This window comes from Aquarana catesbeiana, linkage group LG04, assembly GCF_042186555.1.
Source record: "Aquarana catesbeiana isolate 2022-GZ linkage group LG04, ASM4218655v1, whole genome shotgun sequence".
Classification (NCBI taxonomy): Eukaryota; Metazoa; Chordata; class Amphibia; order Anura; family Ranidae; genus Aquarana; species Aquarana catesbeiana.
The window spans coordinates 652,218,079-652,245,916 of record NC_133327.1 but is presented as its reverse complement, the minus strand read 5'-3'; the positions used below and the strand labels follow the sequence as shown (position 1 = coordinate 652,245,916).

At 45.1% G+C, this 27,838-nt stretch overlaps 1 protein-coding gene across 1 annotated transcript in view; it reads right to left on the bottom strand.

The window, feature by feature from the left end:
• DYNC2LI1 (dynein cytoplasmic 2 light intermediate chain 1) overlaps nucleotides 1-27,838 on the bottom strand; it is a 74,364-nt gene that overhangs the window by 34,776 nt on the left and 11,750 nt on the right. Inside the window, exons 5-6 of the mRNA XM_073628464.1 lie at nucleotides 2,441-2,529; nucleotides 707-893 (exon numbers count right to left, since the gene is read on the bottom strand). Coding sequence (XP_073484565.1) covers nucleotides 707-893; nucleotides 2,441-2,529 — 276 coding nt within the window. The remainder of the gene's footprint in view (nucleotides 1-706; nucleotides 894-2,440; nucleotides 2,530-27,838) is intronic.

The following is a 27,838-nucleotide window of genomic DNA, read 5'->3' as shown; positions in this document are numbered from 1 at the left end:
TCTATGTGGGTTGCTGCACAGATGTCTATGGAAATCGCACCCCAAAAGTAGTACAGTACAGTAACTACTTTTGGGAATTTGTGCCGCAGATGCGGCATCGCACTGATTAGGACGGTGCCATTACTGCCGATTTGGCATGCTATTTAAGCCTGGGTTTACATTGGAGCAATTTTTCATGTGATTTGACATGTCAAATCGCATGCCAAAATCGGCGGCAGTTCCAAATCGGCTGTCATTGTGAACCTGGGCTTATACTTCAATTTAGTCACCCTGGTTTAGCCTTAGTTCTTTTATATTTGTTGCCAATTCGAATACACTGGCTAATGCCATTACCTGAAAAAAACAAATCATTAGATCCAAACATATAGGCAGATGAAATTTATGCAGACCCAAGCCCACCCCTTCCTGCTTTCCAAGCCTTCCCTTTGGCTTATCTAAGATATGGGTGGCCTCACTCACCAATATGGAGGCTCTGAAGGTGGAAGAGGTTAGGCCAAGGTCAGTTTTACAGCAAAAGTGCATATAACTTCAAACCGCCCGTATCTCTGGATGCACTGATCATTTTGTCTTGCTGTTTACTGAAGGTGGTCCAAGAAACAGGAGCAATGCTGGAGGCAAATACCCTTCTCCTATGTAGCATGCAAAGCAATGCCTAATACATACGTATATTTAAATCCAACAAGCCTTCATCATATTATATACACACCGGATGGTTATTTGGAAAACTTCTCCAGACATTTTGCACAATCTTATTGGCTACCTTGGAGTTGGACTTCCCAATATCAGCTATAATTTTATCTACGTGGTTCTTAGTGACCGGTAAGAGCTTCTCTATTGTGTGCCACAGTTCACTGGGCTTTGAGAGATCAAGAACAAGTACTATGGAAAATGTCCTTAAAAAATAGAAAGAAAAGAAAATTAGTTCAGTTTATAAAACACAAGCAATAATAATAACTGTACTGTATGCATGAGAAACCATTTAAAATAGTTTACAGAGTATTAAAAAAAGAAAGACAAGAGCAAACTGGGGTGCCATCTTCTGCTGTATTCTATTTCTTCACTAAAGATTACTAGGCATGGTTTTAAAATGTATGTAAAGCCAAAACAGTTTTTTCTGTTTTAGTTTTGGATAGAGTGGGAAAGGATTAAAGGATTAGACCCTCTGTCAATTTTTTCTTCATTGCTGTCCCCATTTCGGACAGCAGGTACAGCAGTTTCTAGCTCAGAAAACCATAACCAATGGCAGGGCTATGTAACCAATATGCCGGATGCCAACCAACATCCACTGTAACATGTTCAATACAAAAGGCAGCCAGCATATCTTTCACATCTTGGAATACTTTGGATATACACCAACCCCACAGCAAAACCCCACCCATTCACCAATTCCTTGTTCCGGGAGAATACTTTAATATTGGGCAACTCTAATCTTAAGTCTACCGGTCATGGAAACAAAAAGACAAAGAAAAAAAAAAACATTTATTGCAAGCAGAAGAGTGGCTTGGTGGTTAGCACAACTGCCTTGGGTTTGAATCCCAGCCAGGACATTATCTGTATAGAGTTTGCATGTCCTCCCTCTGCTTGCATGAGTTCCCTCCCACACTCTAAAGACATGCTAGTAGGTTAATAAACGAAAGTCTAAATTTGGCCCCAGTATGTGTGTGAATGTGAGATAGGGACCTTAGGCTGTAAGTTCCTTGAGGGCAAGGATAGATGTAAATGTACAATATGTAATGTGCTGAATAAATTGATGGCACTAAATAAATACCTGTAATGAATGAATAAATAAATACAGGTTCATTCTTGTTCTATAGTTCCTCCCACAGACCTCTACATCACTAGAGAATGCAATAGGAGGGAAAAGAAAAGCAAAGCCTTGTTCCCAGTTCCCCTCATCAGCATTAGCCGTTCCTGGAAGGGTTTGGTCAGGTTTACACACATTAAAGCTAAGCCCCACCCAAAAGGGGAAGCCCTGCTTGTCTGCTTCCTCCCCTCCTCCGCTGCCACATTTGGTACCTTTTGGTGAGGAGCGGGTACCTGGTTTTGACAGGTACACACTCCCACTTCTGGCTCAGTTCACCACGGCAAAGTAGGCCGGAAGTTCGTCCCCTTCCTTCCCCCCGCAGATGGGCTGTTCACAAAGCGCAGCGCGATTCACGCATGCACAGTAGGAAACCGGCAGTGAAGCCGCAAGGCTTCACTGCCGGTTTCCATTAGCCAAGATTGTGGCGCCAGCACCGGAGAGCCCATTTGGGAATGTGCTAGGGTAAGGACACTGCTGAATGTCTGGACAGGTAAGTGCCCCAATAGTAAAAGTCAGCAGCTACAGTATTTGTAACTGCTTTTAAAAAAAAAAAATTTGGGGGGGGGGGGGAGAGCCAGGACTCCTCTTTAAGTAGCTCAACTTCTAGAAAAATTACATAAGCATTGCATCACTTACCTTATGTTCTCAATGGAGATGGGTATGTTTATTAAATCCATAAGAGATAGTCCCCCGCCTAGTTCCCAAAAATGAGCAATGTCTTTTGGCTTAAAAAGAAAACAAATAGATTCATATTACACCAAACCTTTCAGCTGTTCATTAAACAATTATAATTTCTACTTGGATGCTTTATATTAGTGAATTTATTCTTTTTTTTATATAATCTTTATTTAATTTTTTTTTTTATAAACAAAGGTTTATTGACTTTTATACAGGACAGCTGTACAGTGCAATGTATATAATTAAAAAAAAAATTTTACAACAAAGAAAAGAAAGAAAAGCTGGTGTCAATTATTTCCATATTCAGTGATAACCATACCTTTAATATAAAGACATACAGATAATGGGAAAGAGGCTACACACTATGCCGATAAAAAGAATACTATACAGATTAAGAGACACAGGTTGAAGAGGATTGTAATCATTTGTCCCATATTTTGTTATACTTGCCTGGGCAACCTCTATTAATGTAAATAATCTTTTTGTAAGGTAAGATGATGTTTATTTAAGCGAGCCAGGCAGCCAGCGTGGGGGCAGCAGCCTGAATCCAATTCCGGGCTATAATCTTTCTAGCTGCAAACAAGGTTTCATGGGGACATTGAAGCATATATTTATCTATTTTGGTATCATGAAATAAGCCCAAAAGGCATTGCCTGGGATCCAGCGACACCGGTGAGCCTGTCTGTTCGTGGAGGAACTGAACAACCTGCGACCAGCATCCTCGAATTCAAGGACATTGCCAGAAGAGACGGTCAAAGGTGCCAACAGAGATCTAACACCTAGGGCACATAGAACTGTGAGAGGGGCAAAATTTAGCCATTAGTTGCGGGGTCAAGTATGCCCTATGTGTAATATAATCTTGGGTAAGCCTATCAGACATTTTGGGGGACACCAGCTTGCAGGTCTCTAGCGCCTCACTCCAATCCTCATCTAACTCTCCAAGTCCGTCTACCCATTTATGCTTAATAGAATAATAGTATTTTTATAACAGCTTACCTGTAAAATCCTTTTCTTGGAGTACATCACGGGACACAGCGCACCATAGTAATTACTATGTGGGTTATAGGCCACCTTCAGGTTATGGACACTGGCACACCCTAAACAGGAAGTTGCCTCCCTATATAACCCCACCCATACCGGGAGCACCTCAGTTTTTGTAGCAAAGCAATATACATATACCCCAGAAGAAAAGGGGAGGGACCTCTGTGTCCAGTGATGTACTCCAAGAAAAGGATTTTACAGGTAAACTGTTATAAAAATCCTATTTTCTTTATTGTACATTACAGGACACAGAGCACCATAGTGATTACTATGTGGGACGTCCCATAGCAATGCTATTTGAGGGGGGAGACACAACCCGTAGGGGCGCCAACAGACTTGAGGACCTATACTTCTGCCTGCAGCACACTGCACCCAAAGACAATATCCTCATGCCCTTTTTTTACATCCAGTTGATAAAATCTGGTGAATGTATGCACTGCAGACCAAGTTGCGGCCTTGCAGATCTGAGCCACGGATTTTGACGCTGCCTGTCCCTTCCTAGGACCCTCTGGCAGCATAATAAAACATCAGTCTTTCAGACCTGAGCAGTCGTCTTTAAATAGACCTTGAACGCTCTCACTATGTCAAGACAATGTAGTGAGTTCTCTACCCTAGAACCTGGTTTTGGAAAAAAACGACGGTAGGACAATATTGTGGTTTAGGTAAAAACCTAAAACCACCCTAATAATTAAATATGGCTTCTTTACAGGAAAGAGCAGCCAACTCTGATACCCTTTTGCAGAGGGTACAGCAACTCGAAACACCATTTCCCTTGTCAGAAGGACCAAGGGAGTATGCTGTAACAGTTCAAAGGGCTGTTTTTGCAATACTGACAAAAAACGAAGTTCAAGTCCCAAGGGTTCAAGGGTGGTCTAATTGGCAGAATAAGCTGCATTACCCCTTGTATAAAAACCCCGGACCAAAGAATGCGAAGCAAGCGGTCTTTGAAATAAGACCTATAAAGCCGAGACTTGGCCCTTAATAGTGCTCAAGGCCAGCTTCATTTGTACCTGTAGAAAAATAAGAATTCTACCAATGTTATATTTCCGAGCGTGGCAACCCTTGGATTCACACCAGGAAACATAAGCCCTCCAGAGTCTATAATATATAAGTCTGGAAGCTGGCTTCATTAATGAAGGTAGAAATCACTGACCCGGAGAGACTACATCTCTTCAGAATGTGGGCTTCAATAGCCAAACTTAGAGTTTGTAAGGAAGGATGAAATATCAGCCCCTGTGAGAGTAGGTCTGGCCTTAGTGGAAGGGACCATGGATCCTCCACCGCCATCTTTACGATTTCTGCATACCAAGACTTTCTGGGCCATGCTGGGGCTACAATAATTACTAGCTTTCTTTCCAGCTTGACCCTGCAAAGAAGCCATGGCAGCAACTGAACAGGAAAAAAAGTCTAACTCAGTGAAAACTGACCCCATGGAGTCACCACGCATCTGTCTTGCATGGGAGTGGATCCCTTGTCCTTGACATAAAGTTGACCAACTACATGTTGAACCTGGACGCCAAAAGATCTACGTCCAGGATCCCCCATCTTTGGCATATAGCCAGAAAGATTTCGGGGTGAAGGGACCACTCCCACGGAAACAACTGCTGGCGACTCAAGTAGCCAGCCTGCCAATTCTCTATTCCTGGAATGAAGACCGCCGATAGGCAAGGAACATCCTTTTCCGCCCAAGCTAGAATATGGTCCACCACTCTATGAGCTGTGTGACCCTTAGTGCCCCCTTGGCGATTGATATAGGCCACAGCTGTGGCATTGTCGGATTGGATCCTGACAGAACAATCCCGTAACCTGAATGTTCAGGGCTGCAGAGCCAGACTCACTGCCCAAATCTCTAGGATGTTGATGGGAAGGCTTTTTCAGTTCTGGACAACTGTCCCTGAACAGTTATCTTTTCCAGTACTGCTTCCCAACCTGAAATGTTGGCATCTGTCGTTACCACTTTCCAGGTAACTGGTATGAAGGTTTTTTCCTTCTGCAGATTCCCGGATACTGAGCACCAACTGAGGCTCTGGCACCTTTGGGGACAGCCGCATAGGCAAGTCTATAGCTTGAATCGTTTTGTTCCAAGCAGACAGGATACTGTTTTACAACAGTCTCGAATGGAACTGGGCATAGGGAACAGCTACAAATGAAGCCACCATCTTTCCTAACAACCTCACGCAAAGGCGAATGGAGGGATCTCCTTTCGACCTGACCATCCGCATCAGCTCTCTTATGGAGTTGATCTTTGCCTGAGGCAAGAACACCTTTTTCTGGACTGTGTCTATGATCAGACCCAAGTACTCCAGACTCTTTAGCGGTTTTAAGGAAGACTTCTCTAGTTTGCGAATTCAGCCCAGATTTTTCAGGTATTTGGTTGTAATGCGCACACTTTGCTCCAAACGAGCCACCGACTGGTCTACTAGCAATAGATCGTCTAGGTACGCCAAGACTGTTATGCCCTGTGCCCTTAACCTGGCTAGAGGTGGGGACAGAACTTTTGTAAACACCTGGGGTGCTTTAGCTAGCTCTAAGGGCAAGGCTACAAACTGAAAATGCTGCTGTTCTACCTTAAACCGCAGAAACCCTTGGTGAGTGGGAAATATAGGGACATGCAGATATGCATCCCTGATGTCGATAGACGCCAGAAGTTTTCCTCCTTGTAGGTTAGAAACCACTGACCTGATTGACTCCATGCTAAAGGAGTGGCTCTTCAGGAACTGATTTAGATTTTTTAGATCTAGAATGGGTCTGACATCTCCATTCGGTTTTGGTACCATAAAGAGGTTTGAATAAAACAACAAACCTTGCTCTTCTGTGGGGATTTGTATGATCACCCCCTGAGCCAGTAATTGGTCTAGTGCCCGAAACAGAGATTGCCTTTTCCCTGGATCTTTGGGAACGTTTGATCTCAGAAAACGAGACTGTGAAAACTCCCAAAATTCTAGTTTGTATCCTAGAGACACCGTGGAGACGACCCATCTGTCCTGAATTTCCTCTTGCCAGACTTCTGAGTATTGCAGAAGTCTTCCCCACTCTGGCGAGGGGGGGGGGGGCATCCCTTCATAATGAAGCTTTAGAATTCTGTTTGGTAGGTTTCCGCCCCAGGACGCCACTGCCTAGAGGCGGATGCCCCTGGCGCAAGAGAAAAGTCCGCTTAAATGAAGGGCGTTTATACTTTCTTTTGACTGGCAAAAGAGTACTTTTCCCACTAGAAATCATTTGGATGTATTTGTCCAAATCATCCCCAACTAGCCGATCCCCATGAAAAGAAAAACCAGTCAGGAGCCTTTTGCATGGTGCTTTGGCTGACCAATTTTTTAACCACAGAATCCTACGCATGTGTACTAGCACAAGCGCAAGGCGGGATGCCTGGTGAAGGCGTCTATGGCAAAACATAATGGTTTTGGTAGTTCAACCAAATCCCGGGCTTGTAGTACAGGAACATCCTTAAGGGCCTGTCTAAACTGGTCCTTTAGGGACTGACAGATGCCTATTGCAGCGACTGCAGGCTGAGTAACAGCACCTGCCAAGGAAAAAAAAAAAAGAGGAATTTAACAGGAATTCCAACCTTTTTCCTGTTGGATACTTAAGCGGTTGTGCATTGTCTACTGAACAAGTTAGACTATTTATTCACTCTGGACATAGCAGCGTCAACTGCTGGTACATTCCATTGTTTGATGAATTTCTCCTCCATGGGATAGAGTGCTGTGAATCTCTTTGGAGGGAGAAAATGCTTATCCTAGTAAACCCATTCAGCATAAATAAGTTGTTCTAGTAATGCATGGACAAGAAACACATGCAAAGGCTGTGAAGGTTTTAAAGGAACCTAAAGAAGAAACAGAACTTTCAGCTGACTCCGTTAGGGGTAGCTTGAAAGTGGAACTAACCATCTCCGTAAGCGATTGTACCAGCAATTTCTCAGATTGCGAGGCTGAAAAAAAGGTTCATCTACCGTTGTCTCCTCCTCAGAGAAGTAATCGTTTTGTTTTTCCTCTTGATCGCCTGAGGGTAACACCTCATCCCCTACCCACTGTCCCTTAGTAAAGAGTCTAAGGTGGGGGAGGGGGATCTAACACGCTTCCTATCCTCTTGGATGGAGGATGCGATTAAAGCCGCTAATCTTCCTTCTAGGCCCAGCAGGGCAGAGGAAAATGCATCTTCAGTCACGTATACTGGGGCTGAGATGTGAGAAGCAGCTGCACCACCAATTGGTTCCAATGACTCACCCTGGCTTCCACATCTGATATTTCAGGAGAGGATGACAGTGTGGAGGCACGACTGGAGTTCCCAGCGCCTGGGGGTGAAATTTTTGGTACCTTCTTATGGTGTCTTTCTTGGGAACCATAGTGCTAAGCATAAAAGCAGAGGCACTAAGTCAATGCACTACTTGCTGAGCAATAGTCTAGCATACAATGCCGCTAATAAAGTTCAGCTTGGTGCTGAGGAAAAAGTGTTTCCTTTACTGGGAAAATGCCTGTATGCAATGCCTTATGTAACCCCACCGCTCCTGTGTCCTGTGTGATCTGCAGTTGTATCTCCAGCTCTTTAGCCGAGGAGCGTTGTTCTTTTGTGTATGTGCTGCCGAAGCAAGCATCATTTGTATTGCAAACTCTGTGTCCCCGGCGCCTGCGCCGTGTGCCTCGTGGATGCTACGTCCCGCACACGGCGCTGTGCTTAAACCACGCCCCATCCGCACATCAACCCGCCCACTTTTTCAATCTTGAAGTGATTCCCACGTGCACGAGGGGCATTCGGGTCTTGCCAGCGGCAGACCCAGTGCGAGCAGAGGGGAGCCCGGAATTCACCCACCGCTTTGACACAGAACAAAACACGATACACACACATACAAAATATATGAGAAGCCACGGCACTCCCCGAGGGGGGTGGGGGGGTGTACACTTGATGTATCTGCTAGCTCCTTCCCTCAGGGGAAGAATACATTACTTCTTTCCTGATAGGAATCCCCTGACAATCTGCATGAATGAGACCACACACCTGCTCTTAGGTATTTAACACAGAGCTGACTGAGAGGCAACGTTAAAAGGTATGTGTATTTACTCCCTCTAGTGGAGACTTAAGGCATGACAACATTTTACTCATGGAAGAAAAAAAACCATAGGTGGACTTTTTACAGTTCCTAGGCTTCTTCCCTTACCTTATCCTCACCGCAGGATATTAGTGAAGACAGACAGATCCAAACTTCACCCATCACGGCGGGCTGCATTAGCAAACCTTCAAGGACCGGGGCCCTTTTTATCGGGGTCCACACCCTTGGGCCTGTATTAGCACCCCGTCAGAAAAATCTTTAGGTAATGTAAGCATGACCAAAAAGCCCTGGGTCCCGGGGTGCAGCCCTGCAAATAGAGGCGTTACAGGCAAAACCTTGTGCTCGTATACAAGGCTCGGGTACCATCCACCTTGGCCTCAGTGGCACTTTGGATGGATCCGGTCTATGGAGGCTGTTTAAATCCAGCAAGGACCCCTCCAGCGGAGCTCTTCAGAGAACATCTTCACTCGTGACCAACACCTTAGACACTGGCGAAAAAACTGAGGTGCTCCCGGTATGGGAGGGGTTATATAGGGAGGCAACTTCCTGTTTAGGGTGTGCCAGTGTCCATCACCTGAGGGTGGCCTATAACCCACATAGTAATTACTATGGTGCTCTGTGTCCCGTGATGTACGATAAAGAAATGCTAGTTTAGTCACAGCTGGAGTGATGAGCATATTATAGAAAACAGATAAGTGCTGACGTGGTTCATCACTGTATAACACATCCAAAACATCTAGAGATGGTAGAGCAGGATAAGTAACTGTGCATGGAGTGCGTGTCGCACCTGAAAAAAGCGAAAGAACATATAGTTCGGAAGGTTAAACTCTGCCTTCAGCCGATCAAACTTCTTAATCTCACCATTATGAATAACATGTGACAATAGGTATACTCCCTTAGATATCCAAATTGTGGGATCAGGTACCTGGAGAAGTTCCAGAAGGAGATTATTGTACCATAGAGGAGTATTGCTATGAAATACAGAACAGTCCATATTGGACATTGCCAGGTCCCAGATCCTCTTCTGCTGAAATGAAAGGCCAGAGCGATTTGGAAACACCAGAGAACCTTTCAATCCACGTAAAAGCAGGGGAACCAGGTCAAGCAAAGCAACTCGCTCTGCAATACGAAGCAGCGGGAATTTATTATATTTAAAGAAAGCAATCCTGTCTGTCATCTCATTAAATCTGTAAAGCTGGTCACAGACATTACAACCAGATGGTAGAATCTCCTTTATATCTACCAAAAAATATTTAATGCAAGGACGTTCCCGATTAGATACACATTGAATGGATTAGGTAGGTGGGTCCTCACATTACATTGTTGTTGATAAATGACAAGCGCTCATGTTGATGGGTGTTGTTTTCATGCGTTTGATTAGCTCCTGGAACGCACATCAAATGCAGGTCAACAAAATATCACCGACTTTAATTGATTCAGAGGTTGTGTTTGACCTGCTTTGTTTTGCACCGCGTTCCTATGGACATGGCATGTCCTGTTGAGGTGTGTCTGAACTGCAGTCCAAGCAAGTCAAAGGCAGCCTTTTCTTGTCAAATGCTATGTTTTTTTATTCAAAAGCATGCCTTTAGGTTAAAAAATGGCCACCGGCTTGAGTCCTAAAGAGATATTACAAAGATAGTTCAAACACAGCCATTGCGGAAAAACAGAAAAGCTGCCGTGAAAACTCAGTGCCTTGTCAGCTGGTTTCATTATATCCTTTATATCCTTGTAATTTTATGTTACCCCTTTTTACATTGCTATATACCCTCAAATAACCCAAAGGCTCCATTCACAAAAGTGTTGCATTTATAATTTTGCTCAGTGTATATGTGCGTGTGTGTGTTTGGTAATAGAGTACCGCTTGACCAAAGAGGGGTTATTTTCTGACACTTGTTAGGCTTCATTCATATCTCAGGGTTTTGAATCGCGGGCAGATTTGCAGCGATTCTGCTCGCAATTTCAAAGCGCTGAGGTGTGAACGACAAATTGCTGAAAGCACATTTGAGCTGCCATCCATTCGAATTCGCGATGAATCACGCTGCAATCGTGGCAACCCGCATCATGTGAAGCTTGTCGCCCAAAAAAAGTTCAGGAGCTACTTTTGGGCGACATGCTGCACGTGATGCGGACTGCCTCGATTGCAGCGTGATTTATCGTGCAACAAACGCGGCAGCACCGCACCGTGATTTTAGGTGCCATTAAAATGAATGTGCTTTCTGCGACTTGTCATTCACACCTCACTTTGAAGTCGCAGCGGGAAACGTGGAAAATCTGTCCACGATTCAAAATGCCGAGATATGAATGAAGCCTAACAAGTGTCAGAAAATAACCCATCTTGGGTCAAGCCCTACTCTATTACTAAACACACACACATATACACTGAGCAAAATTATAAACGCAACACTTTTGTGAATGGAGCCTTAGGATTATTTGAGGGTATATAGCAGTGTACAAAGGGGTAACATAAAATTACAAAGGATATAATGAAACCAGCTGACAAGGCACTGAGTTTTCACTGCAGCTTTTCTGTTTTTCCACAATGGCTGTGTTTGAACTATTGTGTACTTTTGTGTTTGCCCCTATTTATCATGAGCTGAACTTAAAGATCTACCACTTTTTCTATGTACACAAAAGGCCTATTTCTCTCAAATATTGTTCACAAATCTGTCTAAATCTGTGTTAGTGAGCACTTCTCCTTTGCTGAGATAATCCATCCACCTCACAGGTGTGGCATATCAAGATGCTGATTACACAGGATGATTATTGCACAGCTGTGCCTTAGACTGGCCACAATAAAAGGCCACTCTAAGCCTCGGTTCACACTGGGACGACTTGTCAGGCGACCTAGGTCGCCTGACAAGTAGCGTCCCGTTCAGTACAATGGAACCGTTCTAATCGGAGCGACGCAAGTCGCTCCGACTTAGAAAAAGGTTCCTGTACGACTTTGGGGGCGACTTGGGGCGACTTGCATAGACTTCTATACAGAAGTCGTTTTGCAAGTCACCCGGGCAGTCGTGTGAGGCGACCTGCAAGTCGTGCCGCCTCTGGTGTGAACCGAGGCTTAAATGTGCAGTTTTATCACACAGCACAATGCCACAGATGTCGCAGGTTTTGAGGCAGCGTGCAATTGTCATGCTGACTGCAGGAAAGTCCACCAGAGCTGTTGCCCTTGGATTGAATGTTCATTTCTCTACCATAAGCCGCCTCCAAAGGCATTTCAGAGAATTTGGCAGTACATCAAACCGGCCTCAGAACCGCAGACCACATGTAACCACACCAGCCCAGGACCTCTACATCCAGCATCTTCACCTCCAAGATCATCTGAGACCAGCCAACCGGACAGCTGCTGCAACAATCAGTTTTTGTGCACAAACAATTTGTGCACAAACTGTCAGAAACTGTCTCAGGAAAGCTCATCTGCATGCTCGTCATCCTCATCGGGGTCTCAACCTGACTGCAGTTCATCATCGTAAATGACTTGAGTGGGCAAATGCTCACATTCGATGGCGTCTGGCACTTTGGAGAGGTGTTCTCTTCATGGATGAATCCTGGTTTTCACTGTACAGGGCAGATGGCAGACAGCATGTATGGCGTTGTGTGAGTGAGCGGTTTGCTGATGTCAACAATGTAGATCGAGTGGCCCATGTTGCTGGTGGGGTTATGGTATGGGTAGGCGTATGCTATGGACAAGGAACACAGGTGCATTTTATTGATGGCATTTGAAATGCACAGAGATACTGTGACGAGATCCTGAGGCCCATTGTTGTGCAGCATGTATGGCGTTGTGTGGGTGAGCGGTTTGCTGATGTCAACGTTGTAGATCGAGTGGCTAATGTTGCTGGTGGGGTTATGGTATGGGCAGGCGTTTGCTATGGACAAGGAACACAGGTGCATTTTATTGATGGCATTTTGGCATACTCACCGGACATGTCACCCATTGAGCATATTTGAGATGCTCTGGATCGGCATATACGACAGCGTGTTCCAGTTCCTGCCAATATTCAGCAACTTCACACAGCCAATGAAGAGGAATGGACCACAATCAACAACCTAATCAACTCTATGCGAAGGAGTTGTGCTGCACTGCGTGAGGCAAATGGTGGTCTCACCAGATACTGACTGGTTTTCGGACCAGCCTGACCTCCCCAATACAGTAAAACTGCACTGTGTACAGCGCATCTGGAAAGTATTCACAGCGCTTCACTTTTCCCACATTTTGTTGTGTTACAGCCTTATTCCAAAATGGATAATTTATTTTCCGCAAAATTCTACAAACCATATCCCATAATGACAACGTAAAAAGAAGTTTGTTTGAAATCTTTGCAAATTGTCTACATAAGGTCCCACAGTTAACAATGCACGTCAGACCACAAACTAAGACATGAAGTCCAAGGAATTGTCTGTAGACCTTTGAGGCAGGTTTGTATCGAGGCACAGATCTGGGGAAGGGTACAGAAAAATTTCTGCAGCATTAAAGGTCCCAATGAGCACAGTGGCCTCCATCATCCGTAAATGGAACATGTTTGGAACCACCTTCCTACAGCGGGTCGCTCGGCCAAACTGAGCTATCGGGGGGGGAGAAGGGCACAAGTCAGGGAGGTGACCAAGAACCTGATTGTCACTCTGAAAGAGCTCCTGCGTTTCTCTGTGGAGAGAGGAGAACCTTCCAGAAGAACAGCCATCTCTGCAGAACTCTACCAATCAGGCCTGTATGGTAGAGTGGTCAGACTGAAGCCACTCCTCAGTAAAAGACACATAACAGCCCGTCTGGAGTTTGCCAAAGGGCACCTGAAGGACTCTCAGACCATGAGAACAAAAATTCTCTAGTCTGATGAAACAAAGAATAAACTCTTTGGCCTGAATGGCAGGCATCATGTCTGGAGGAAACTAGGCACCACTCATCACAAGGCCAATACCATCCCTACAGTGAAGCATGGTGGTGGCAGCATCATGGTGTGGGGATGTTTTTCAGCAGCAGGAACCAGGAGACTAGTCAGGATTCAGGGAAAGATTAATGCAGCGATGTACAGACATCCTTGATGAAAACCAGAGCGCTCTGAACCTCAGGCTGGGGCAAAGGTTCATCTTCCAACAGGACAACGACCCTAAGCACACAGCCAAGATAACAAAGGAGTGGCTATGGGACAACTCTGTGAATGCCCTTGAGTGGCTCAGCCAAAGCCCAGACTTGAACCTCATTGAACATCTCTGGAGAGATGTGAAAATGGCTGTGCACCGTTGCTCCCCATCCAACCTCATGGAGCTTGAGAGGTTCTGCAAAGAAGAATGGGAGAAACTGCCCAAAAAAAGGTGTGCCAAGCTAGTAGCATCAAAAAAGACTTGAGGCTGTAATTGGTGCCAAAGGTGCTTCAACAAAGTATTGAGCAAAGGCTGTGATACTTATGTACATGGGATCTTTTTTGTGTTTATTTTTAATGAATTTGCAAAGATTTCAAACAAACTTCTTTCACGTTGTCATTATGGGGTATTGTTTGTAGAATTTTGAGGAGAATGATGAATTTAATCCATTTTGGAATAAGGCTGTAACATAACAAAATGTGGAAAAAGTGAAGCTCTCTGAATACTTTCCGGATGCACTGTATATACGCTTACAGAGTAATATATACATAATATATATATATATATATATATAACATTTTTTCTTTGGTGAGGAGCTCCAGGATTTAGGAATGATATAGAGAAAACAAACTTCTTGTTTGCTCAGATCTTAAAAAGTTCTGTTCTGGGTCCTGGAGCCTTGAGGTTCTGAGTGGAATAAGCCTCCATTCCTAGGTCAACATTTTACCTGGTAGCTAGACCTCAATATTAATCTCAGCTGTGCACATGTCTGCGTGAATGTGAGCCGATTAATATTTAGGGCCCTCACTCTTTCTCTCTGCTGGGGATCCTATTGCTAGGTGAAAAGGCTGCCCTGCTGACAGAATACTAAAAATGTAAAAAACAAATTGAAAAAAATGCATGTTTGTTTTGGGCTAACCCACCAGGGGGCATGCTGTTAGTCAGGCGTATAATTAGTTTAGCTAGTGGCTTGGAAAAGAAGATCATTTGTCTGTTTTATGCTATGGATGTGCTGTACAAAGCCTTCCTGCACTGAACTGTGCACAGAGACTTTTCCCCAGTTCTGTTTGAAGCTATTTTCATTCCTTTGTATTCTCATTTACCACACTAATGCCGCGTACACACGGTCGGACTTTCCGGCATACTTGGTCCGGCGGACCAGAGTGTGCCGGACAATCCGCCCGTGTGTAGGCACCGGCGGACTTTTCCGGCGGACTTTTTCCCAAAAGCCCGCCGGACCTAGATTTGAAGAAAGTTCTAAATCTTTCCGCCGGACTCAGTTTCGGGCGGAAAGTCCGCTCGTGTGTGTGCTGGTCCGACGGAAAGCCCGCTCGTGTGTAGGCTGGTCCGACGGACCAGATACAACACGAGGGCAGGGTATTGCATCTCACGCTCGCTGCAATAGGAAAAACACATTTTCCTATTGCGGCGAGCGCGGGGCATACCAGGCCCTTAGGTCTGGTATGGATTATAAAGGGGAACCCCGCTACGCCGAAAAAACGGCGTGGGGTCCCCCTAAAATCCATACCAGACCCCGATCCGAGCACGCAGCCTGGCCGGTCAGGAAAGGGGGTGGGGACGAGCGAGCGCCCCCCCCCCTCCTGAACCGTACCAGGCCGCATGCCCTCAACATGGGGGGTGGGTGCTTTGGGGGAGGGGGGCGCCCTGCGCCCCCCCCCCAAAGCACCTTGTCCCCATGTTGATGAGGACAAGGGCCTCTTCCCGACAACCCTGGCCGTTGGTTGTCGGGGTCTGCGGGCGGGGGCTTATCGGAATCTGGGAGCCCCCTTTAATAAGGGGGCCCCCAGATCCCGGCCCCCCACCCTATGTAAATGAGTATGGGGTACATGGTACCCCTACCCATTTACCTAGGAAAAAAGTGTAAGTAATAAAACACACTACACAGGTTTTTAAAATATTTTATTAAACAGCTCCGGGGGGGGGATCTTCCTCCGGCTTCGGGGGTCTTCTTCCGGCTTCGGGGGTCCCTCCGCTTCATCTTCTCCCGGCGTCCGGTTGGTTCTTCTCCGCTCTCCGGCCTCTTCTCCCGGTGTCGCAGGTCTTCGGCCGGCCCCTCCGCTCTCTTCATGTAGCTCTATTGCGAGCGGAGGTCCGGACTTCTGGGCTTCTTGGCTTCTTGGCTTCTTGGCTTCTCTTCTCTTCTCTTCTCTTCCCCCAGATGTTGACACGACGCTCTCTCCGGCTGGACTGGTCTCTGAGGGCTGCGTTGTGACTTATATAGGCGGAGACCCCGCCCCCATATGATGTCACAGTCCTTGGGCATGCTGGGACTGTGACGTTTTAGGGGGCGTGGTCGACCACGCCCCCTAAAACGTCACAGTCCCAGCATGCCCAGGCCAGGGCCCAGGGCCGGGATCTGGGGGCCCCCTTATTAAAGGGGGCTCCCAGATTCCGATAAGCCCCCGCCCGCAGACCCCGACAACCAACGGCCAGGGTTGTCGGGAAGAGGGGACATGGGGACAAGGTCATCAACATGGGGACAAGGTGCTTTGGGGGGGGGGGCGCAGGGCGCCCCCCTCCCCCAAAGCACCCACCCCCCATGTTGAGGGCATGCGGCCTGGTACGGTTCAGGAGGGGGGGGGGGCGCTCGCTCGTCCCCACCCCCTTTCCTGACCGGCCAGGCTGCGTGCTCGGATCGGGGTCTGGTATGGATTTTAGGGGGACCCCACGCCGTTTTTTCGGCGTAGCGGGGTTCCCCTTTATAATCCATACCAGACCTAAGGGCCTGGTATGCCCCGCGACGGGGCTAGCAAGGTGTCAATCTCGCCGATAAAAGCGGCAAGATTGACATCCTTTTCTAGTCCCGTCGCACCTGAGTCACGTTCAAAATGAACGGACTTGTCCGTGTGTGGGCAAGTCCGTTCATTCTGAAAGTCCGCCGGAACTCCGGCGAAAGTCCGTCGGAAAGACGGGCGGACTTAGCCCGCCGGAAAGTCCCGGCGTGTGTGGGCAAGTCCGTCCGTTTTAAAGTCCGGCGCACCTGGCGGACAAAGTCCGTCGGAAAGTGTGCCGGACCAAGTAGGATAGAAAGTCCGCTCGTGTGTACGCGGCATAACATTTTGCTCCTAAGAACATTAGAGCAGCTGACACCTAAAAAGGCTACAAAATAATATCCTAGAGCTTCCATGGTAATGTGCTAAGATAAAAGAACAGGTGCACAAAGGCTGGGTACAGTGGCACAGACAGTTATCTTTTTCGTTCAGCTGGTGGGCTAAATGAAAAAAAAAAAAAGGTGGATAGAAGCCACCCCCTGCCCCCCGCCAGGATATTATATTCTGACAGTGGGTCTCTCTTCTGTCAGAATACACTGATCAGTGGCTGCAGTTGCTAATTAATGATAGTTTTCCAGCTGATCACTTGATAGAAGTCAATAGTCACGATTGACTTCTGTTGAACAGGGAGGGCCACATACAGATCGAAAATCATCCAGTCTGCTCAACCAGTTTAAATTTTGATCCATCTGTACCCAGCTTAACTCCCTTTAACAAGTCAGGAATTAAAGAGGAGGTCCAGCCTGGGTAAAAAAAATTAAAAGCCAGCAGCTACAAAAATACTGTAGCTGCTCTCTTTTATTATTAGGACACTTACCTGTCCAGGGAGCCCGCGATGTCAGCACCCCAGTTGATCTTCAGATTGACTCCTGGGTACTGCCGCCCATCATTCCTGGTAAGGGAACCCGGCAGTGAAGCCTGTAATGTCGGCACCCCAGCCGATCTTCAGACCGACTCCCGGGTGCTGCGCCACCATTCTTGGTAAGGGAACCCGGCAGTGAAGGCTATCGGCTTCACAGCTGGTTCCCTACTGCGCATGCGCGAAGCACGCTGTGCTTTCTAACTTGCCCAGCGGCGGGGGAAGGAGGCCGAACTTCTAGGAGATCGGGCCGTAGCCCCGATTCCGGAAGTGGGGAAGGGGACCTGTCAAAAATAGGTCTGTGTTCCCCCCTCCCCCCCTGAAAGGTGCCAAATGTGATACCGTGGGGGGAAGGGGGGGGGCAGGGTTAGAGTATAAGCGGAAGTTCCACTTTTGGGTGGAACTCCGCTTTAAGTATAAGACAAAAAACAGAAAGACGGAAAGACTATAGTTTTCAACACACAGCTGACTTTTAAGTACACAAAAAGAAATCATTATTGTGGTTATAAAGTCTAAACATTTTTTACTTTAATGCATTCCTTGCATTAAAGCGATTGTAAAGTCTTGTTTTTTAAAAGATAATAAACATGTTACACTAACCTGCTCTATGCAGTGGATTAGCACAGGGCAGCCCCAATCCTCCGCTTCTCTGGTCCCTCTTCGGTGGTCCTGGCCCCTCCCTCCTGCCGAGTGCCCCCACAGCAAGCAGCTTGCTATGTGGGCACCCAAGCCGAGCTGCAGCTCTGTGTGTCCATTCAGACATGGAGCTGCAGTTCGGCCCACCCCTTTTCTCTCTCCTGATTGGCTAACTGACATTGATTGACAGCAGTGGGAGCCAATGGTGCCGCTGCTGTGTCTCAGCCAATCAGGAGGGAGAGTCCCGGACGGCCGAGGGACTCGTAGACAGAGATGGGGCTCCAGTAAGTATTAGGGGGGCTGCTGTACACAGAAGGTTTTTATCTTAATGTATAGAATGCAGAATAAAAAATGTTTAGGCATCAGTATCACCCGTTGCCCCTTTTACTTACCTGAGCTCTCATTTGATCCAGTGCTGTGCCCGTCTGCAGCTCTTCTCTCTTCTAGGTCTCACTGGCTGTGCTGTCATTCAAAGCCAGTGATGAGAGAGCAGCGGCAGGGCTGAATCTCGATGCCTGTGTCAATTGACGCATAGGAGACTCAAGAGAAAGCGACTTTCTATGGGGGCACTCAGCGGGGGGGGGGGGGGGGGGGTCAGGAGCGCCAATGGTGTTCAGCCGTGTCCAATAACAGTAAACAACAGTGTGTGAGGAGAGCCGATCAGTGGCATTTTCACACAGAGGAGACCTGCACAGATAATCAGTGCCCTGATTATCAGTGATGCCAGTCAGTGCTGCCTTTCAGTGCCTGCTCCTCAATGCTGCCTATCTGTTCCACCTATTAGTACCCATCAGTGCCACCTATTAAAGCCCATCAGTGCTGTATATCAGTGCTGCCTATCAGTGCTCATCAGTGTTGTATATCAGTGCCCTTAAATGCCATCTCATCAGTGCACCCTATCAGTGCCCATCAGTGAAGGAGAAGAATTATTTATTTTCTAACAGAAACTAAGAAAATAAAAAAAAACAAAATAAAACAAAAAAAAAAACACCCAGCGGTGAATAAATACCACCAAAAGAAAAAAAAAAAAAAAAAAGACAAAAATGTTATTTGGATACAGTGTCGCATGACCACGCAATTGTCATTCAAAGTGCGAAAGCGCTAAAAGCTGAAAATTGGCCTGGCAGGAAGGGGGTGAAAGTGCCCAGTGTTGAAGTTGTTAAAGTGTAAGTTCACCTTTACAGAAAAATCTGTAAGGTGAGCTTACACAGGACCCCCTCCTCACCCCCCCCCCCCCAGTCCCGCTGACCTGCAGCACCGCGATCTTACGTTCTGAGCCCTGCTATAGCCACCTCACGGCTCCAGGGCCTAGAAATCCCCTCGGCATTTACACGTCTTCTTCCCCGCTGAGAATACTTTATATTCCCATCGCACACATTCCTGGATGAGCTCACGAGTATGGGTGCTGCAGCAACAACCAGCTGGATACTGGTTCAAGTCACAATGGAGATATATGCCATGGTGTGCTGGCAAATATCTCCATTCTTCCCCACTGAGAGGACGGGACATGCAGGTTCTGATTGGTTGGCGCCGACCAATTAGAATGCTCCTAAATGTCCCTTCTGATGGGTACGTTTAGGAACTTAAGCTCCGAGGATTTCTAAGCCCCAGAGCCGTGAGGCGGCTATAGCAGGGCTCAAAACGGCAGATCGCCACGCAGCAGGTCAGTGGGGAGGCGGTCCTGTGTAAATTCACCTTACAGATTTTTCTGCAAAGGTGAACTTACACTTTAAGGTACTTCTATGCAGTGAAAGTCATTTGTAGTTTTTTTCCTTTACAAAAGCAGCATCTACTTGTACTAGTCTGTTCCTTTGTCTACTACAACATGACAGGTACACTTTGAAGGAGCTGAATAAAGATAATGCTTAGTGACTGCATCAGTGAATATTAAGAAATGTTCTGGAGAGTGCAGAAGGTTCATCGTTATGAAGGGAATACGGGGTCAGAATTATTACAAATGTGCAGAATTCTCATCCTTATCTTATCCAGAAAAGAGAATATTATCATTTGTTCAAGGTGATGGTTATACTGCAGAACATATTTTCTACTATACTTTTTCTACATTGTCAACTCTTACACAATGAACTGCATATATTTTACTTTATATTTCAATATTTTTTTATTCAAAAAAAAAAATACATTTCAAAGTAAACAGACACATCAATAGAACAAAGTCGAATTCTTAGATGGTCAACTTAGCAATACAGATGTACAGAAAATACGGTCAACATACATATCTGTCCTCTACCATCATAGAACGCAAATAGTACGATATGTATCTAAATACCAATGGGACTGAATAATGTCCCCCCCCCCCCCCCCCCATGATCCGGCATCCCGCCACACACTGTGAATGGCAGAGACCCGGAATCACAGGGAATTCTGGTTGTGAACCCCAAGACTATCCCGGGGCCCACTACTGAGTAAGGTCCCATGGGCAATCATCTGTATTGTACGTATAAGAGCCAGAAGAAGGAAGTAAGAAAGAAAAGAGAAGAGAGGAAGGAAAGAAGAGAAAAAGAATATATTTTACTTTAAAGTGTCATTAACCACTTCAATACCAGGCACTTTCGCCCCTTCCCGCCCAGGACAATTTTCAGCTTTAAGCGCTCCTGTGATAGTGGAGGTGAGCAGTGATGACCAGGCCTCACTTAGCAACGTCCTGGGAGTATTCCACTCAGGCTTCATAAGATATGTAAATGGCCTACATCTATAGTCAGAGCTGCACAGCTTTTTTTAATCTACAAATATCCCTTGCCTGCATAGGTAGGTTTTTTGTAAAGGTGAACTATCCTTTTAAACCCGCATCATAAAAAACTATCAATAAATGGTGTATTACACGCTGTTCATACTCACTCAGTCACTATGAGATTCGTTTTCTGTATTCTGCAAAAAACATGGTTGATCCTTCTGCTCTCTATCTCTACCTTCTGTTCATGTCCCTAGTGCAGTTGTGGATTTTGCAGAGCAGTGTTGGCAGCTCTGCACATGCTCAGTTTTCAGTGTGTTTCTATGCTGAGCATTTCCTCCCCATCACATCTGAGCAGCCCATGTGACTGGGTGTATACACAGTGGTAAATGGCTGCCCACCCCCTCCCTCGCCCTCAATGTCTACTAACCAGCTAAACACAATGGGGGAGGGACATTACATCTTGATTGACACAGGCTTCACCTCCCTGTCATTCTAAGACATGGGCTGATGGGGCGTGACAGAAATCCCCCCACAGCATGTTATTGCCAGAAAATAAAAATAATAAATTAATTTGATTTCAAATAATATCTGCATGACAATTTTAAACAGTTTTTTATATATTTTTTTTTTTTACTCTGTATCGCAAAGGCTGTTTTTATTTATTTTGACCATGTGACCAGCAGCAGTGGGCTAGAAGCTCCTCCTACCACTGTTTCCCTACAGACAGGCTGGGAAAGAGCTGGGTCATGTGACAGCTGTATATCGAATAAGACAGAAGGTACTTACATTACATTACATTGCCATCATCCATATACAGAAATAGAAGGGACAATGTAAATGACATAGTGTGTGTTTAGTATCACTTTAACCTCTTCATTCCGGTCGTACGCATATATGCGGCCTCTCGGCGGGTGGACCTTAACGCTGAGCGGCGGCATATATTCAGCTCTGTGTAAACCACGCACTCTCAGCAAGGTAGCTGGTGGGGATCGGTAAGCTCGCAATGCATACTTGCGGTCGGGAGCTTTCTGATCATGTAACCGTGAAAGTGACAATGCATGAGACAGACACCCAGGAATAGTCCAAGCAGGTTTGTCCTGCTGTTTTCCTTTGCTAGGCAGCAAACAGGCACAGTTTTAAAGACTTTATACAAATATTCCATAGCATAAAACAAAACATAGAGAAAGAAACACCACCGCTCCAGGTAGGTCGGCCGAGACTGAAACCTCTCCTCCAGTTTTAGAAGCCACAGGTGCTGGCAATGCATGTAGCAATGGAGATAGGAAGAAAATTCTGGACAGCCGCACCAGTGCGGCTATCCAGAATTTTCTCCCTATCTTCATCAATAAAACTAAATATGTGCTCATCTGAGCCACTAAGGCTTGGTTCACATATACAGTGGAAACTCAGATTGCGAGTAACACAGTTAACGAGAGTTTCGCAATACGAGCACTGTATTTTTAAAAATCGTAACTCGGTTTGCGAGTGTTGTCTCGCAAAACGAGCACGATTCAGGCCAAAGCGTGTGCAATACCGCGTTTGGCCTGAGGTGGGGGGGGGGGCGCCGGAGCCGAGCGGCACCGATTGTTCGGAAATTCACGAAAAGGCCCGAGGACAGCTCGGCTGACCTTGGCAAACCTCGGGAACGGAGTCGTTCCGAAGTTTGCCTAGGTCAGCCGAGGTGTCCTCGGGCCTTTCCGGCCATTTCCGAGGCTCTTCGGCACCCCCATCTGGCCGCATGCGGTATTGCATGCCATTGAAGTCAGTGCAGAACAATTTTATTTTCATTTCCATTGACTTCAATAGGGAAACTCGCTTTGAAATGTGAGCACTTTGGATTACGAGCATTCTCCTGGAACGGATTATGCTCATAATCCGAGGTTCCACTGTATATGCGAATTGGATGCAGTTTGACCGCCTTTCTATGAAGCTGGTTCACATACTGTATCTGCGGGCCGGCCACAGTGCATTTTTCAAGAGTTTTGTACGATTTTAGGTCCAGTTCAGTTTGTCCTTTTAAGTATCATACACTTAAAATCGCACCTGAACCTGTGAACGCAGCTGCACTGGACTTCTTTGAAAAATAGGAATGAAACTGTGCCTAAGTCAACTAAGTTCCTGACTAATAGTGTGCCTCCTAATAAGCTCCCTAATTCTTGTCAACATTCAGCCTTTTCACCAGCAGAAGGCTCTCAGAGCAGAGAGAGCAAGAGCTCTGAGAAACAAACAACTCACATATACAAAGGCCTGTATGCAGCTGACACTAATAACAAGGTCTGACTACCAAAAAAGATGTGCACCTAGAAATGGAAGCTTTATCCCACCTAAAGAGATCATCACAGAGAAGAAACACTTCCTTGATGCCGCATACATGTGTGCTGCAATCATAAAGAGGTTAAAGCCCAGGTTAAATGACAATCAGTAATAGACAATCCTGTGAAGGCAGAGTATTGTGTATTGAGTATTGTGGGCGTCACATGATTGGCCTAAAGACTTAAAAAAAAAATTAGCATACTCACACAAAAAACAAAAACAAAAAAAAAACAAAACACACAGCTTACATAAAGCTGCAGGGACTGGTTGGCTAGGAAGAGGTGATTCTAGAGTTAAAGTGCTTATCTGCAGTCTTCTTATCTACAGCTGTTCAAAGTCCATCATTTATAAAGCTTGTCTGAGGTGTCAACAATCAGGGGATGGAGATTACACTCTGCAGAGCTCAGTGAGGAGACCCCTGAGAGCTGATTGGCGGTAAGGGACACCCTCCCCTTCACACAACAATAAGAATGAGCTCAGGCATGTTCGCAAGTCCACGCGCCCGCGCCCTCCAGGAAGCTGCGCAGCACTAAGGCAGTGAGACATTTCCTGATCCGCGGCTGCACAGATCGGGAAATGTCTCACTACCTGTGATTAGCACTGCAGAGTGTCATCTTCCTGGCGGATGCGGGCATGTGGACTTGTGAACATGCCTGAGCTCATCCTTACACAGGAACAGAGCTGAGGCTGTCAATCAGCTGGAGCTCCGTCCCCTGTCACCTTATTTCTCTTGGTGTCAGGAAAACTTGTCAGAATTGATTCATGCTGATAGCAGAGAAATGAGACAGAATACAGATATGACACTTGGTGCTCCTGATTGAGACAGGTACACATTATAGAGAGATATGCTTTGCTCATATTTCTAGCACTGAAACAACTAATCTGCATAATTGATTATAATGTAAACTATTTTCATAATCAATTAGTTGGTCAGCCGATTAGTTGCTTTACATATCAGAAAATACAGTGCAGCACATTATCCATACATATCAGTATACACAGTGCAGCATACATATAAGTTCAGTACACAGTTCATACATGTCAGTAAGTGCCTGAGAGCTTGCAAATGTGTGAGGAGCAATGCCCCATGGGACATGTAGTCCTGAGCAGAAGAAGGAAGTAAATGATTCTAAAGGCAGATGTTTTTTTTTTACCTTGCTATAGGGGTAAACAGTACTATACTTTGCGGTTTGCAATAGGAGCACCATGAAGGCAGGAGGAGCCAGTAACGCCAGCGGGGGATCCCAGAAGAGGAGGATCTGGGCTGCTCTGTGCAAAACCACTACACAGAGCAGGCAAGTATGACAAATGTGTTGTTTATATAAAAATAAAAAAACAAAAATCCAAAGTTTACAATCACAGAGCCCTTCTCTGTGCAGGGAAAATCAGCATCTGAACCCAGAGAAGATGGAGGCTTGCAATTGTATTTAACCACTTGCTTACTGGACACGTATACCCTCTTCCTTCCCAGGCAAGTTTTCAGCTTCAGCTTGAATGACAATTGCGTGGTCATGCAACACTGTACCCATATGACATTGACATATGACATTCAGACAAAAAGAGCTTTCTTTTGGTGGTATGTAATCACCACTGGGTTTTTTTATTTTTTGCTAAACAAACAAAAAAAGGCCAAAAATTGTAAAAAAAAAAACAAAAAAAAAAAAAAAAACCAAAACAACAAAACTTTTTCATAATTTGTTATAACATTTTGCAAACAGGTAATGTTTGTCCTGATGTACGCCGATGAGACTGCACTGATGGGTACTGATAGGCTGCACTGATGGGTTGCACTGATGAGGTGGCACTGGTCAGGAGGCACTGATGGGCACTGATAGGCAGCACTGATGGGCACTGATAGGTGGCACTGGTGGGCACTGATTAGCAGCACATGCGGGCACTAAGGGGACCAATGTCCCTCCTACGGCTTTTTTTTCCTTCACGCTGACAGCATGAAGAAAAAAAAAAAAAAAAAAAAAAAAGATAACCGGGATCTGTTTATTTCCATGATCAGCTGTCATTGGCTGACACCTGATCACGTGGTAAAGGGTCTACTGTGATTGGCCCTTTACCCATAGTTTTATGTCAGTATTACATTGTATATCCCTGTATGTTGTGGTCGTTCAGGTGCTTATCTAATAGTTTTTTTAAATTATCGATGCTCCCGCTTCCACATCCTCACCGCTCTTACAGTAAAGAACCTTCTATGCAGTTTAAAACCACTTTTCTTCTAATTTTAGTGAATGGCCACATGTCTTATTAAATTCCCTTTCGTGGAAAAGTTTTGTCCCTATTGTGGTGTCACCAGTACGGTATTTGTACATTGAAATCATATCCCCTCTCAAGCGTCTCTTCTCCAGAGAGAATAATTTCAGAGCTTGCAACCTTTCCTCATACCTAAAGTCCTCCAGTCCCTTTATTAGTTTTGTTGTCCTTCTCTGGTCCCTCTCCAGTTCCAGCACATCCCTCCTGAGGACTGGTGCCCAGAACTGGACGGCATACTCCAGGTGTATAGATATTTTTTCCACCCAAATGCATTATTCTACATTTTTCTACATTGAACCTCATTTGCCATGTAGTTGCCCACCCCATTAATTTGTTCAGATCTTCTTGGAAGGTTTCCAAATCCTGCAGAGAAGTTATTGCCCTGCTTAGCTTAGTATCGTCCGCAAATACAGAGAATGAACTGTTTACCTCATCCTCCAGGTCGTTTATGAATAAATTAAAGGTCTGGCAATTACTTGACTGAGTTCCTTAAGGACCCTCGGGTGAAAGCCATCTGGTCCCTGTGACTTCTTTGTGTTAAGTTTAGTTAAGTCTATTTCTAATTCTGTCCTCTCTAAGCCACGAGGGAGCTTCCTGTGATGAGGACAAACATTGCAGTTTTGGTTACTGAAGCCCCCTGATTCCCTTGTGAAGACTGATGAAAAGAATAAAATTCAATACCTTCGCCATCTCCCCATCCTTAAGCTGGCCATACACCTATAGATTATCTGCAGATTTTCTATGGTTAGATGGAAAAAGTGGGAGATTCCTCCATCCACACAGTTCAGCGAACATGGAGAGATCTGTTGCACTTTTTCTTTCTAACCATAGAAAATCTGCAGATAATCTATAGGTGTATGGCCAGCTTAAGTAACCAGATTCTCTTCATCATTCTTTAATGGGCCAATATGATCTGACTATTTATGTACTAAAGAATTTCTTGAGATTTTTTTAATCTCCTCCGCTACGTGCCTTTCGTGTTCTATCTTAGCTGCCCTGATTTCACCCTTACATGATCAGCCCAATCTATGATCAGCCGAGTCTCTAGGACTTGGCAATCACAGAGCGCGCGAGAACGGGAGGACGTCCATATACTCCCTCCCGGCAATTTAAGCCTGCGCTGTAGCTGTCTTTCAGCTATAGCGCGAGCAGCAAGTGGTTAAAATAAAAGTTTACCCGTATTGTCCATTATATTTACATGATGATATCCATGAAAAAAATCTCAGCCTTTAGTACTACTTTAATAGTATATCTCCCACCCCTCACGTAGCCTTATGTCTGACTCCAAATTGAATATACCCTGTATATCCTACTTCTGGGTATATTTATTATTATATGTATGACAGAAGTGAGAATATATATATATAAAAAACATTTTTATTACTTTCACTCTTTCACAGTATAAATTAACCCCTTATAGTAGTGATTATCTGCTGTTTTTGTACTATAAAAAAGGGGACAATTTGTTTTTGTTTTTTTAAACCCATCATGACAGGTGATAAAAAAAAAGCATGTTTCTGCTACTAAATGTCTTATGCTGTCCATACACGTATCGATTTTTGGACAAGAATATTCGTTTGAAAATTGACGAATGGACGAATGTTGTTTGCAAATTTCACTTACTTTTAACATTCAATTTTAAAATGTAATATATTTTCTGAATGAAAACCATGTACACTGTCCAAAAATTCATTCAGTCGAGAAAGGTTTTCTATTCTGCTCCTGCGAATTTTCCTGTCACTGTGGTCGAAAGCGAACGTCCTTTTGACCTCACTAACATTTAGAAAAGACTATTACAAAGAACATTTTGAAGGAAAAATATTATAGTATAGTCCTGTCTGACAATCTGCAAAACAGAGTTTTAGGTCTTTTTAAATTTAAATTCGAGTCTGATGATATGTGCCAGATTCAACCTCTATTGGTACAAGGGTTCTTCAAAAAGTTTCTGCACTTTTTTTTAAACTCTATTAAATATGAAAAAGTGCGGAAATTTTCTGAAGACCTCATATATCTTCTATCTGTTATTCTCAGAGTGGATTAGATATTTGTTCTCCAGCCATATAGTTGGCTATTTTAAGGTTTCTAATTAATTAATCAAAACAATAATCAGCCAACTAATCGATTATGAAAATAATCGTTAGTTGCAGCCCTACATATTTCATGTCTGAGGTTTACAACCACTTTAACCGCCCAACAACCGCTTCTTAGCAGATATACTGCTGCAGGGCGGCCGTTCTGCGCAGAATCACATATACACACATATTATATATATATATATATATATATATATATATATATATATATATATATATATATATATATATATATATGTGTGTGTGATTACGCACTTCCGCCTAGGGAGCGCCACTTCTGCTGTGATTAGTCACAGAAGAAGCTGATCAGCGGGTTCCGGCTAATAGATGTCGGCTGGCCCCTGCCGATCACTGGAAAGAGAGGCTGAATGGAGCTCTGCTTATGTAAACAAGGCAGAGCTCCATTCTGACAGTGGAGAGGGAGTAAGATCCATCACATCCCTTAGAAAAATTAGCACGCAAAGTACACAAAAACACTGGCTAGGCATACAGTTAACCCTTAGATCGCCCTAGATGTTTAACCCCTTCAAAGCCAGTGCCAT